Source organism: Sorex fumeus, unplaced genomic scaffold (genome assembly GCF_029834395.1).
Source record: "Sorex fumeus unplaced genomic scaffold, SorFum_2.1 ptg000043l, whole genome shotgun sequence".
In the NCBI taxonomy this organism is placed as follows: domain Eukaryota; kingdom Metazoa; phylum Chordata; class Mammalia; order Eulipotyphla; family Soricidae; genus Sorex; species Sorex fumeus.
Window position 1 is genome coordinate 30,997,176 of NW_026606100.1, and position 12,911 is coordinate 31,010,086.

General features: G+C 61.5%; 2 protein-coding genes across 5 annotated transcripts; both read right to left on the reverse strand.

Moving 5' to 3' along the window:
• Positions 1-398: 398 nt before the first annotated feature.
• FGF8 (fibroblast growth factor 8) lies at positions 399-5,758 on the reverse strand. 4 transcript variants are annotated; one of them, XM_056120927.1, is made up of 6 exons: positions 5,684-5,715; positions 5,552-5,588; positions 5,001-5,087; positions 4,566-4,713; positions 1,488-1,594; positions 399-689 (listed from the first exon to the last, which is right to left on the reverse strand). In XM_056120927.1, the coding sequence occupies exons 1-6, from the start codon at positions 5,713-5,715 to the stop codon at positions 399-401; spliced, it is 702 nt and encodes a 233-aa protein (XP_055976902.1). The 4 variants fall into 4 exon arrangements, with proteins under 4 accessions (XP_055976902.1, XP_055976901.1, XP_055976904.1 ...); XM_056120926.1 differs by having other exon boundaries at positions 4,566-4,746; XM_056120929.1 differs by lacking the exon at positions 5,001-5,087 and having other exon boundaries at positions 5,684-5,758.
• Positions 5,759-10,881: 5,123 nt separating this feature from the next.
• Positions 10,882-12,905, reverse strand: NPM3 (nucleophosmin/nucleoplasmin 3). Its single transcript, XM_056120769.1, has 6 exons — positions 12,748-12,905; positions 12,360-12,445; positions 12,054-12,173; positions 11,843-11,936; positions 11,287-11,402; positions 10,882-11,206 (listed from the first exon to the last, which is right to left on the reverse strand). The coding sequence occupies exons 1-5, from the start codon at positions 12,863-12,865 to the stop codon at positions 11,293-11,295; spliced, it is 528 nt and encodes a 175-aa protein (XP_055976744.1). The 5' UTR covers positions 12,866-12,905; the 3' UTR covers positions 10,882-11,206; positions 11,287-11,292.
• Between the last annotated feature and the right edge of the window lie 6 nt (positions 12,906-12,911).

Here is a 12,911-nt window from a genome sequence, read left to right on the forward strand (position 1 = left end):
AGTGGAGTGGGGGGGCTCATCTGGCCAGCTTGTCAGCTGCGTGAGGGTAGGGGGGATCCTGCAGGATGGAGAAAAGCATCCCCATCCCCCAGGGAGCCCCCTAAGAATCCCAATTGGGGCCACTCCCAGGCCTTCCTGAGAAGTTAGAAGACAGACACCACAGCCAAGTGGAATACAAAAATAGAGCCTCTCTTTTGTTTAAAAAAAAAAAAACGAAACAAACAAAACAAAACAAAACAAAACCCAACAGCAAACAAAGATCACCCACCGGCTCCCTCAGGGCCGCCCCCAACTCCTGCCCCGCCTTCAGTAGCGCAGACCTCATCTTGCTCGGCTTTCTCCGGGGGCGGGGAGGGGGGCGCCCCCAAGATGCAAGTGGCGCTGGACGCTGGGGGCGCCTATCGGGGCTCGGGGGCCCAAGTCCTCTGACCGGCACGCAGGCTGCGCGTGAAGGGCGGGTAGTTGAGGAACTCGAAGCGCAGGCTCTGCTCCGTGGTGTGGTGGCCGCGGGGCAGGCGCTTCATGAAATGCACCTCGCGCTGGTGCTGCCGCGTCTTGGAGCCCCGGCGCGGCCGGCCCTTGCGCGTGAAGGCCATGTACCAGCCCTCGTACTTGGCGTTCTGCAGGGCCGTGTAGTTGTTCTCCAGCACGATCTCGGTGAACACGCAGTCCTTGCCTTTGCCATTGCTCTGCATGGGGGGGTGGGGGGGGCGCAGACACCTAGTCACTGGGCTGATTCGCCAGCCCCCCCCCAAAACCCCCCTTAGAGGCAGAGGGCAGGCGGCCCCAGACAGCAGGTGGGCACCCCAGCAGATGGCGAGGTGGGCAGGAGCTGCCGCCCCACCCCCTGCCCGGGCACCCGCTCTCTAATCCCTCACAACCCGCAGCCCACCCGGCAGCTTCCTGTCCCCCCAGGCAGCCGTGACACATGGCCGGCTGAGGGGCCCCGACCCTGCAAAGCAAGGCAAGGGCCCAGCCCCGGCCGCCTGGCCTCCTGCCCACCAGTCTGGCCCCAGCTCTCCCCACCTGCCCCCCTCGGTCCCCTCAGGATGGCAACTCCGGGGCCCCTAGACGGCCACCCTCAGGGGGAGGGGAGGCGTGTGAAGAGCCCCCGAAGCCCAGGAAGCCGGGCTTGAGGCTGGAGAGGACCGTGACTAATGGAGCCATTTCAGAGCTGGGCCCAGGGGCTGGGCCTGCGGCTTTACTGAACATTCCAAATGCTGGTACCATGTAATTGGACATAATAGCAAAGCAATTTGGCGATTTGTTAAAAAGATATATGGAATTTACCAACCCCCCCACACACACACAGCCCCCTCCCGCCCTTCCTTCTTCCTCCTGCCTTTACAGCTTTTCATCTCTCCAGCAGCCTCCCTCTCCCTCCCCCATCATTAGGTCACCCCAAGGTGGGCCTGTGTCTCTGGGCCACCTTGTGGAGATTCTGGAGAAGCCCAGGCCACCCCCAGGTCCCACCACTGAGGCCTCACCTTGGCGATCAGCTTTCCCTTCTTGTTCATGCAGATGTAGAGACCCGTCTCGGCACCTCGCACCCGGACCCTGCTCCCGAAGGTGTCCGTCTCCACGATGAGTTTCGCTGTCGGGACAAATGGGAACAGTTACTGGAAGCTCCTCCTGACGGCCCCTGGCCATCTCCTTGCCCACCTATGCTCCCCTCTCAGGGATGGGGACCCAAGACATGGGCTCCCCTAGTCTGCTGAGCAGTCTGTGAAAGTCAGGGCCCTTTCCGGGGTCACCTCTTCACCTGGGTTTATCAAGAGGGGAGTGAGCAAGATCATGGGGGACAATACTGGGTTCCGTAAAGTGGGAGGTGGAGTGTAAAACAGCTGAAAAAAACCCTTCAAAAGCAGGCAGGACAGACTTTTATATCAAGGCTCCTAGTCAAATGCAGTGAGACCAGTGTTTCACTGCACAGCAGAAGACAGAGGATCTGTCTCTCTCAAAATCTTTCTGTGACTCACCCCACACCCCCAGTTCTTCTGGAAGAGGGGGCTTTATGGGGGGAGTAGGGCGCGGTGCTCCCACATATGGCCTCTGGTCCTGAGTGCAAGGCTACAGCCTCTTCCCAGGTCCCACAAGCCCAGCCTCAGTTCCCCACAGATGACCAGCAGGGCCTCCCCCTAAGGTGGCCCAACACTTCCTAGTGGCAAGGAAGTAAAATCAGGACCCAGAGACACCTCAAAGAGCTGAGCACAGGCTTTGCATGCAGGATGCCTGGCCTGGGTTCGATCCTAGGCATCACCTGAGCACCACCAGGAAGGACCCCAATCATACACCCAGAAGTAGTCCCCAGCACCATCAAGTTTGTCCTACCCCTACCCCCAAAAAGGGGCCATCAGAGTGGTTGCTTCTAACCCTGAGAGCTGCGGCACTTATGCTGAATTCTGGTCCTTCTCACCTAACACAATATGTCCCTCTGAGACGACTGTCCCCAGAGGATGCCACTAAGGGTGACTTAGCTGTTTGGAAGGGGACAGAAATTCTGAGCATCCCGTCCTCTTTACTGCCCTTTCCAGCTCCGGAGAAAGCAGTGTGGGGGCTCTCAGGGCTGCTTCCCAGTTTGTCCTGCCTTTGTGCCCCCTTCTCTGGCTCTGAAACTAATAGAGGCGCAGCGTGCATCCCAAGATCAGCAAGGCAGCCCTTGTCCAGCCTACGGCTGCCCTGTGACTCCTTCCCCCTCCCCCATCCCAGAAGCCAAGGCCCCAGGCTGGCTCTAGGTCCCTGGGAGAACACAGCTGTCACCTCGGCCACCTCCTCGTGGACCCTGCCGGGTCATCTCCCAGAGCATGGACAGGCACCACTGACAAGGGGGTGAGAGCACCACGGTGCTCCTGGAGGCTGGAGACGATAGACAGCCCTCGAGAAGCCCCCCTCTCTTCTTGGGGCCCATTAGGAAACAATCTACATCCCCCAGATACTTCCCATCCTGGGGGCCTCCCTCAGTCTCTGCCGAGAGCCTCCGAACCTCCGCTACTTGCAAGGAACAAAGTGGGCATCAGACCTGGGGGGGGGTCTGAAAGTGCGTCTCCCCAGCCCCCGCCCGCGGCAAAACCCAAGAATGCAGGACCATTTGCTCCCATGGAGGAGCCTGGGGGAGTCAGGCGGCCCTTCCCTTCCCTTGGAAGCTGAGAAGGGCAGCGAGCAGTTTGAGGGACAAAGGGATAGTCGGCTGGTCCTGCCAGCCCAGTGGGGGAGCGCGGCCACCGGGCAGGTTCCCCCACCCCCCCACCCCTGCCCCCGCAGCCCCCAGTTCAGGCCCTGATGGGTCTGGAGAGTGGGGGCCGAAGTTTACAGCGGCTTTCCCGACCGGGTTTTTGGAAAGCTTAACATTTTCAAACCTATCCTTCCACCCCAGTGACAGATTTATCCCAGGAAAATTATGTCTCCTTCCCCAGCTTTGAAGGGAAGTCAGCTACGTCGATGCAGAAAAAATGCAGCGAGACATACTCGATCCCCCAAACTGGCTGGAGAAGAGGAGAAAGTATTCAGGAAATGTTAAAAAAGGTGAAAGTAAGAAGAGTTTTAATCGCTCTGCCAGACGCGGGGGTCTCTCCAGAGATTCATAGAGAACAATCTTGAACTTCTTTTTTTAACATTTACAGACTTGCAACTCCTTTCAAACTCCACATCTGAAAAAAGGCTCGCTCTTTTTCTGTTTTATATCATTCTTCATTTTGCTTCCTAGCTCTTAAAATGCCTCACCTTTTTATTACATTTTAATAGAGTCTGCCCCTCTCCTTTCATGCTTGTTTAACTTGGTCATTATTTAAAGGTTTTTAAACTCACAATAATCACTCTCTAAAAACACCAGCCGCCCAGAGGGCTTGCTTTTCTCCTGGTACATCCCGGACTCTGGAAATGGGCCTTGTCTCCAGGCAGGAATATTGAATGTTTAAGAAATCAATCCGTCCTCAGCCTCTCGGCCGCCCGCCGGTAGCTCCGCGTCCTCGACACCCCACGGGAGCCGGGGAGCCGTTCAAACCCCACCTCCTGGGTTCCCGGGATTTAGAGGGGGGAGGGTCCTTTTCCAAGCACGGTCCCCTGGTCTAATCAGCTCAAAGTATGGAAAGACTCACGGCATCCCGAGTCGCAAGAGTTAGGGGACTCTCTTTTCCTTCACTTTCCCACTTTCCTTTTGTGGACCCCAGTGCCGTATCCCCTTTCAAGAGCTTCCCTGAGACCTCGGCCCTTGCACCCTCAGCCTCCACCTGCAGCCGGGTGGCGAGTTTTGGAAAGGGAGATTCCTTGCTTCATTCTGCTGCTGCCCAGAGAGAGGCACCTGTGGGCCAAAATGCCCCCGCAGTCCCTTCCCCAACCAGCCCCTCCCCAGCTGCCAGCCCCCATCCCCCGTCTTTTATTATTATTATTATTATTACTATTATTATTGTTGTTATTATTATTATTGGCCTTAACCCTTTTCCGTCGGAGCGGCAAAGCCAGCAGACCCTCGGGCAGGTCAGCAAGGACCAGAAGAGGCCGACGGCCCCGCAGGCTCCAGGGGAGCGCTCCACAGTCTCCTGTCCCCTCCCGCGGCGGGTCGCGCTTACCGAAGGGGTCACCGTCCTCTGCCATGGCGTTGATGCGCTTGTTGGCCAGGACCTGCACGTGCTTCCCGCTGGTGCGGCTGTAGAGCTGGTAGGTCCGGATGAGGCGGCGGCTGAGCTGATCCGTCACCAGGCTCTGCTCCCTCACATGCTGTGTAAAATTAGGTGAGGACTGAACAGTTACCTTTAGGAAATTGAAAAATACACAACACGCCATTATAATGCTACTCTGCCCAGGGGCCTCAGTGGCCCCCAGGGCCCTGCACCCGCCCACCCCCATCCATTAGCCAAGCAGCCCGTAGGGGCTGGGGGTACCTCCCCTCCCACATGCCAGCTCAGGCCACCCCACCGACCGGGAATGCCGGGCAGACCCATGCAGGCATGGATGCGCCAGGGGTTGGGGGGAGGGCGGGGGAGGAGGGGGGGATCTGGACCCACCTGTTGGGGAACACCCTGGGGCTCCCGGCCAGCTCGGAACAGGGAAGCGAGCTCCCTGCCCAGCGCAGGCCCCCCGCCCGGGCCTTCCTAGAAGAGCAGGGCGCTGTTCAGTACGGAGCCAGCGCTCCCCGACCCCTGACATGTGTGAAGACGCGGACCGAGCAAACGCGGGGCGCGCGCGGGGGCCTCGGCACCTCCCCGGTGCCCAGCTTGCCGCGGAGAAGGTCCCCGCGGCCACCCTCCGGCCTGGGACCGCGATCGCCCCCCCACCCCGTGCCCTTCCGCCGCGTCCAGGTGCGGCCGCCCGCCGGGGTGCCCCCTCCTCCTCCGCCGCAGCCTGGCGGGGCTGGACGGGCGTCGGGCGGGCTCCCCGGACCTGGGCTTTGGGCTGCGCTGTGTGACCCCGGGGCCGGGCGCTCCCTCTCTGAGTCCTAGCTCCCGCCCCCGTCTGGGTCGCGGCGGGGGGCTTCCTCGGGGCTTCCCGCGGCCCGGCCCCACCTGGCCCGCCCGCCGCCCCCGCCGGGCCCCCGCCTGCGCGCGGGGCGCCTCACCTGGGCTTGGAGGCAGAGAAGCAGCAAGTGCAACAGCCTGTGGGAGACAAAAGCGGGCGGAGAGAGGGGCGCGGGGTGAGGGCGCGGGCGCGGGCGCGGGCGGGTGGGGCGCGGGGCGGCGGCCGTACTCACAGGCAGCGCAGCGCAGAGCGGGGGCTGCCCATGGCGCGGCCGGGGCGGCGGCGGCCGAGGGGGGCGCGGGCGGGAGCCCCGCGGCGATCGCGACGCGGCTCGCGGGTCCCGGGGAGCGAGCAGCTGACCGCGCGAGCCGCTGGCCGCTGGCTGCTCGGGAGCCGGCCGGGCGGGAGGGTAACGGGCCGGCCGGGGGGGTGGGAGGGGGAGGGGAGGGGTGGGGCGGGGGGGCGCCGCACCGGGCGCGAGGGGGGGGAGCGCGGGGCGGGCGGCCGGAGCCCGCAAGCCCCGGGCGGGGAGCTGGGGGCCGGGACGCCGCCCGGGGCGGGGGCGGGGCGGGCCGGGGCGGGGCGGCCGGCGGGTCTGGGATTGGGGGTCTGAGATAGAGGAGGGGTCTGGGGAGCCGCGGGAGGGCCGGGGGCGGCCCGGGTGGGCGCCTGCCCGGGTCCCCTCTCTGCTCCTGTCGCGCGCACCCGGGGTCCGGACGCGCGGGGCTGGGGCGCCTTGCACCGCGAGCTCCGTGGGGTCTCGGGACACCCGGGTCGCGTCTGTCTGGGTCGGCTGAGGGGCACAGTGTCAGGTCTTCACTGTGGGATCCGGGGCTCTGAGCTCCTCACAGGGAGCTGCGACCCGCCTGTCCCCGGGGAAGTGACCGACAGCACCAGGATGAATGACGGGGCGCAGGGACGCTAGCAGTGCCAGCGGCTGAGACCAGAACCCCACCCACCCCCACCCTTCTGCTGAGTCCTCTTTCCTGCTGCCCTCCCAACTGACTCAGTCCCCAAGACCCTAAGAGTGAGTGACAAATGTCTCCTCTTCCTCATCCAGTACCCCCTCACCCAGTCCCTGTCACACACATCAGTCCTGAGAGTTCAGAAGAGCAAAGAACACACCCCCAACCCCATCCAAGGGGCCAGCCCAGAAGACCCTTGCAGAATGGCACTCATACCCCCAAAGTCTGTGCCAAACACAGGCAGGCCCAGAGCTGGGGGGCATAAGAGACAAAAGTAAGGATGGGGCCACTTTTCCCCAGAGCCGCCAACTTTGGCGAGTTCCAGGTGCTGACAGTCCTACTGTGTACAAGGGACTCTGCCTCTTGTCAACCACCACAAAGAGCGAGCCCTAGTCAGGAGATGGGGCCTGGTCTTGTCTTTCCCAGCCCCTGACTGTGCCCCCCAGACACTAGAGCTGCCAAGCCACCCGCCCAGTTCTTCCTGAGCATTCTAGGTGACCCAGACACTTCTGAGGAGCAGGTGGGGGCATGGGAGCCATCTCTCTTGACCTCCCTCTCCCCTCAGCCCCCCATGTCTGAGGCGATGGGGCTGGGGGACTTAGTTCCCAGAATCATTGGCCAGTCACTAGATCACAGCCAGTACCTACCCACTCATTCCCTGAACCCAGCCCCAACGCCAACACCATGCAGTTGTAGCTGGGAAAGCAGAGGGCTGCTTCAGATCTTGGGGCCCTCCACAGGCTGCCCCCCTGCAGCCTGCCCTTCAGTCTGTTCACTGAGCTGGCTCTGGCCACACAGAATTCCAAGCAAAGAACCATCTCACAGCCCAGGACTGACAGCTCATGGCCCAGAGTTGGGCAGAGTTGTTCTGGTTTGAAGTTTTTCTTTGTGGGAGCGGGGGTGGAGGTGCGTTGGAGGGGCTCCTCAAAAGTGCTGCAGTGCTGGGGATTAAACCTGGGCCCTGGGCACATCAGGGATGTGCTCTAGGCCCATCGAGCCACCTCCCCAGCCCTGAGTGAGTAACCTGAGAATGCATGTGGGCCTAGGGTGCACTGCTCTGAGCAGTTTCCACAGGGACACTTGCCTTCACCCCTCCCAAAGACAGCAGAGCACCCCCATGTATTGGGCTCTTGTCTCTGCCAAGGACTTGGCTTGCACTTTCTCGTCTGAGCCCCGCTGGGCCCAGTCCTGGAGTCAGCTGAGGGCTTTCAGTGCTTGCTTCCTGGTACGCAGCCCAGGACAACCTCTTTCCTGCACTGCTCTCCTTGGTGAGAGGCATGTGTGGAGCATCTCCAGCACCCAAAGGTGCACAGCTGCAAGCCGGCAAGACACTCCCCCTCCAACCCCCATCTTAACCTCCTGCCTTTAACAGTATCTGTGTAGGGCACTAGATGAGGAATGAGGCCCAAGATCAGAGCAAAGCAGTAGGTAGGAAGAGGCCACCTTTCCACCAGGGATACCCATGAAAAGTCAGATGAGAAAAATGGGGAGCAGGATGCAGGCCAGTGTGAGGCTGACCAGCCCGTCTGTGCGTGTTCATAGTTCTGCAGCCTCTCCAGAGTGATTCTGAGCACCTGCCTACTTGCGGGTCCAGAGGCCTGGTTCAGATCAGCCTCCTAACCTAGATCATCTTTTAGCTTGTTTGCTTTTGGGGGGCCACACCCAGCGGTGCTCAGGGGTTACTCCTGCGCTGCACTCAAGGGTCACTCCTGGAGGGGTTGGGGAATCATATGAGGGGTCAAGGATGGAACCCGGATCTGCAGCGGGCAAGGCAAACACCCTGCCTGCTGTACTCTCTCTGGCCACATAACCCGGATGAGTTTAATCCACCCATCTCCCTCTCCCTCTGTGGGGCAGTCTGCTGGGGCCTGAAGGGTGAGGAGTAGAGGGTTGTAGTTTCACACATTTCTTCACCTCTACAAGCATGCCCTACTTTATTACAGTTTTTTTTTTTGGAGAGGTGGGTTTGTTTTTTCTTATCATTTCCCAAAAGTCCAGTGTATTGAGAGGGTGGGGGGCACATGGGGACATCTCTCGCAGCAGTGGCCGGCTCTGCCCGGCACGCCCCAGTGAGTGACAGATGCAAATAAGCCGACCGTGCCGCAGCAGGCCGCCCGCTCCCTCCCCGGCTCGCTGGTTCTTCTCCGGGCCAGCCTTCTCCTTCCTTTATCTTATCAAAGCCCCGTAATTACAATCGCTATTTTGTTTCCTCGAATCTGCAATCAGAGCTCCTGGGCCCAGATGAGCGAGCGCCTGTCAACCTGATCGCTGAGTGACAGCCCGGCCACCTTTCTCGGCCGCCCCCACACTCCACAAACACAAATACACACACACACACACACACACACACACACACACGCCCAAGCCTCCTGCAAACACAAACACACACTCCGCGCCAACACAAACAATTCCTCTCCGCAAACACGTCCTTGTGGGGACCCAAACACACACACTTCAGTCTCTTCCCAAAAGCATCCCTCGCCCCCCACCAAATTCTCCCGCCACCCCTCAAATCCACACTCCCCGGCGGGCGCGGGCCGCCGGGGCCGCCGCGCCCTGCTACGCGCGTCGCTCGCACCCGGCGTTCAAAGCGTCGCGGACCCTCCGCCGGCAGTTCAAATGCAAATCGCCAAGTCTGCGTTAAGCACTTGGGGGGCCCCCCTCTGGGAGTCGACACCCCCCCACCCTAAGAGAGGTCTGCCCCTCCCCCCCAGGTCTGCTTGCCCCCGGCGGCCGCTTTCACCTCTGCGTGGAGGCCAGGCTGAAACGGCAGCTCCTACTGTGTGCAATGGGCCGACCCGGGGATGGAGGGGTGGGGGCGGGGATGGATGAAAATTCCAGGCTGTCTGCGGGGTGCCCCGTCGGCCCGGCCAGCTCCAGCGCGCAGAGGTAGATGTGGATTGGGCCCCCACTGCGGGCAGGAGCGCGCTCGGCGCCGAGGAATACAATGAGGGATCAGCGGCGTCGCGGGGGCTAAATATCGGGGCGGGGCCCCGCGCGGGGGGTCGACGGGTCGGCCAGCCGGGCGCGCTCGCCACGCAGCCGCGCCTCCCCGTTGTCGCCTGCAACTTTGGGTGCGATAGGGCGAGAGGAGGACGGAGAGGACCAACAGGACCCCCTCCCGGCGAAGGAAGGGACGCACGAAGGAAGAAGTCGGGCTTCTCGACTCATCTCCCAGCCTTCTGTCTAATATTGGGCGCCCGGGACACTCGGGGGACGCGCGGGACGAGACCCCGCGCGCAGATGCCCTAAAGGTGGCAGCGTGGTAGCGCCGCGGGCACCGGCGGGTCCCACCTCGCCCACCAGAGGGCGCCAGCCCACCTCCCCTTCCCGCCCGGGCCAGCAGCCACGCGAAGGTGTGCGGTCCACGGCGCTTTGCCCTTCCTCCCCCACCCCCCTCCTGTGGAAGCACGTCTGAAAGCTCCTGGAGAAGAGACAGGAGCCTGCGGCCCTGAACCCTGCAACAGACAGGGACAGGTCATCCTCCTTTACACCCCTCACCAACTGGAGGGGAGAAGGTCCCCTAAGGATGCATCAGAGGAGTGCCTTTCCAGTGTCCCGGGGACACTCCGGAGCAGACCTCACCTGCCTCAACATCAGGCTCTTGGGTGTTATCAAGTGGCGCTCCACTTGTCCACTAATTTGCCCAGCAAGAGGTGTGGGTGGGAACAGGTCTGGCCCTGCCAAGCTCATTCTGTCCCTCCCAGTGTGTCTGGCCCCAGGCTATCTCAGGAGGTCACCTTTTGTGTTTGTTTGTGGGACACTGAGCCCTCCTGCCCCCCAGGAGCTGATGAACTGCTGACCCCGGCTTTGGTCACATACACTACGGGGGTCCACCAGGTCCATTTTTCTCTTCCTGGCTCCGCTGCAGCAAAGTCCAGAACCATCAGATTCCAAGAACAGAGCCACCCAGACTGGGCCGTGTGGTGTGAGCGGGAGGCTGACTCCCAGGGGCCCCGCTCTGCCCCCATATGCCAGGCCACCGGGATTCTAGTTTCCCTGTCACCCAATCTGGCCAGCCCCTTCCATCTGGTCCCCGGAATCAAGTTTCTAAAGGCTCAGATCAGCTCAAAGACTGTCTGCAAGACAGAAAGGAAGAGCGGGGACTGGCCACCACCCTACCCTTCCTGGGCACACTCAGGGCCAAGCCCCCTCATGGGTTAGGGATGCACATTCCTCGGGCTGCTTAAGCCCTCTTATCTCCTCCCCTGCTCATCAGCCTGAGTGCTGACAGAGGCGCAGACTGCTTGTTTGGATGCTGATAACCTCCTGGATCGGCCCTCCCCCACCTGGAGGGGCTGGAAATGGCTTGAGGTTGGGAGGTCCACTCCCAGCAAGGCAGTAGGGACCGGGCCCAGGGAACAGAATCCCACTCCCCCAGGGCCACACTCTATGCTGCCAGAGTGCCACCTGGTGGTCCCTAGGGGAATACCACCCCAGCAGGAGAAGAAGCCACACAAATGAATTAATTGCAAAAAACACTCCAGGCCACTTTATTTCAACCTTTATCCAAAAATGTAAAAAGTGTTACAAATACGTAGCCCTGGGCTAGGACTACAAGAAAGGAGAGAAAGTGCCAGGGTAGGAGTTCAGAATTCCTCCCACTCCTGGAAAAAAGGAAATCCCAGATAGGTTTGGCAGAGGCTTAGAACAAAACCAGGATCCTGTAGACAACACGATTCTCTCTCCCAGCACCCCACCTTCCTCTTCAATGGAGAAGACACATTTAAGATTTTCAGAACTTGTACAGGAACATGGTACATGGCACACACAGTAGAGAATTCGATGACCTGGGGAGAGTGAACGCGGGGTCAGCATTGGCCCACCAGCTGCCCCTCCTACCCTGGCCAAGCACCCCTCTCCCACTCACCCAGGACTAGGGTCTGCCCCCCTGCTTCTTGGCAGGCAGGATGGAGCACAATTCAACCTCGTCTTCACTCTCCTCCTCACTCTCTTCTTCCTCAGAAACATCATTGCTGATTGTCACTGACGGACACACAAAGAAAGGGAGACTGTTAAAATGAGATCCCTCTTGAGCCTAGGAAGATGCCCGAAGGACTGAGCGTTGGTTCTACAAGCACGGAAGTGAAGCACCAGTAGTGCTGGGTGTGGCCCAAACCCACACAACACCCACTCACTCCGCACCACATGATCATTCAAGTCCTAGGCTCGCAGGGCCCCTGGCCTCCCAGAATGGCCCCTGGCCAGTACCAGTGGATCTCCCAACCTCAAGCCCATTTCCAGCCCCTCCAGGTGGGGGAGGACCAATCCAGGAGGAAGAAATAAACTAGGTGAACACGGTGCACCAAGTCCCTATCATATGCACGGGGAGAGGGAGGCAGAGGACGACACTGGTGGAGAGCTTCCACACTGGGGCAGAGTGTTGGGACCCGATGCAGAATTCTCTGGAAGCAAAGAACTCTCACCAATCTGGTGGCGCCCAGTGATCCTAACTGGACCAGACCCTGACTGCAGACGGAAGGTCACTGGCGGCTGGAGCTGGAAGTCATCCAAACTGAGCTGGAAGAAAGACAAACACCAAGGCCCGGTTCAGTACATCTCCCGAAGAGACCCGAAGCCGTCCTGAAGCTGACCCCATCCCCACTCCCTGCACCCCCGCCTGGCCAGAGAACTCACCATGGGCTGGCAGGACAACTTGAGGTTGGCCACAGGGACAGCAATCTCCTGATGGTCGTGGTTCCGGGCCACAACTTCCACCACGTTACACTCGTCTTTGGCCCCCTCGGTGAGGCAGAGCTGGAAAGGGAACACGGGGCGTGGGGATGTCTGCCCAAGGGCCAACGGACTGACACCAGAAGCGGTGGCTGCTCCCCCGGCATTTGCTCAATCTATGGGTCTGGAAAGCCGCCCTCGCGCGCGACAGGAAGAGGGCGGGCGTGAAATCCGGTGGTCCTCTCGGCCTCCCCCTCCCCTGCCCCTCACCATGGTCAAAGCCAGCACGTGCTCGGCGTCGTCCTCCTCCTCTACCTTGAAGGTGTAAGAGCGGGTGTGGCCAGAGAGCTCGCAGCCTGGAAGACACAAGTTGGGGTCCGCGCGCACGTGCGCGCGTGGGCGGCGGTTGGTGGGGGTGGGGGTGGGGTTCACGTGCGGCCCGGGCCCACCAGCCAGCCACACGCCCACTCGTCGGCGACACCCGGGGCGCCCAAGCTCGGGCGCAGGCCCGCGTGCCTGGCGCCCGGGGGTCTCACCCGCCCCTTGGGCTCCAGCTGCCGCCGCCCAGACCCCCGCCCGCCCCCGCGCACGCCAGACGAGCAGCTGTTCTCCGGCTCCCCCGCCGCGCCCGCAGAGCCCCCGCCCCTCTCCTCGGTACCGAAGAAAAAGCTGTCCATCGTGACGGGCGCCGGGAAGCGCAGACCCCCGACGGCCCCGGCCCGGGATCGGCTCTCCTGGCCCAGCAACGCCAAGGCGGCGGCGGCGCCAGCGGCCATGCTGCAAGGGCCGTCCCGGAGCTCCGCCCCCGACACGTACAAAGCC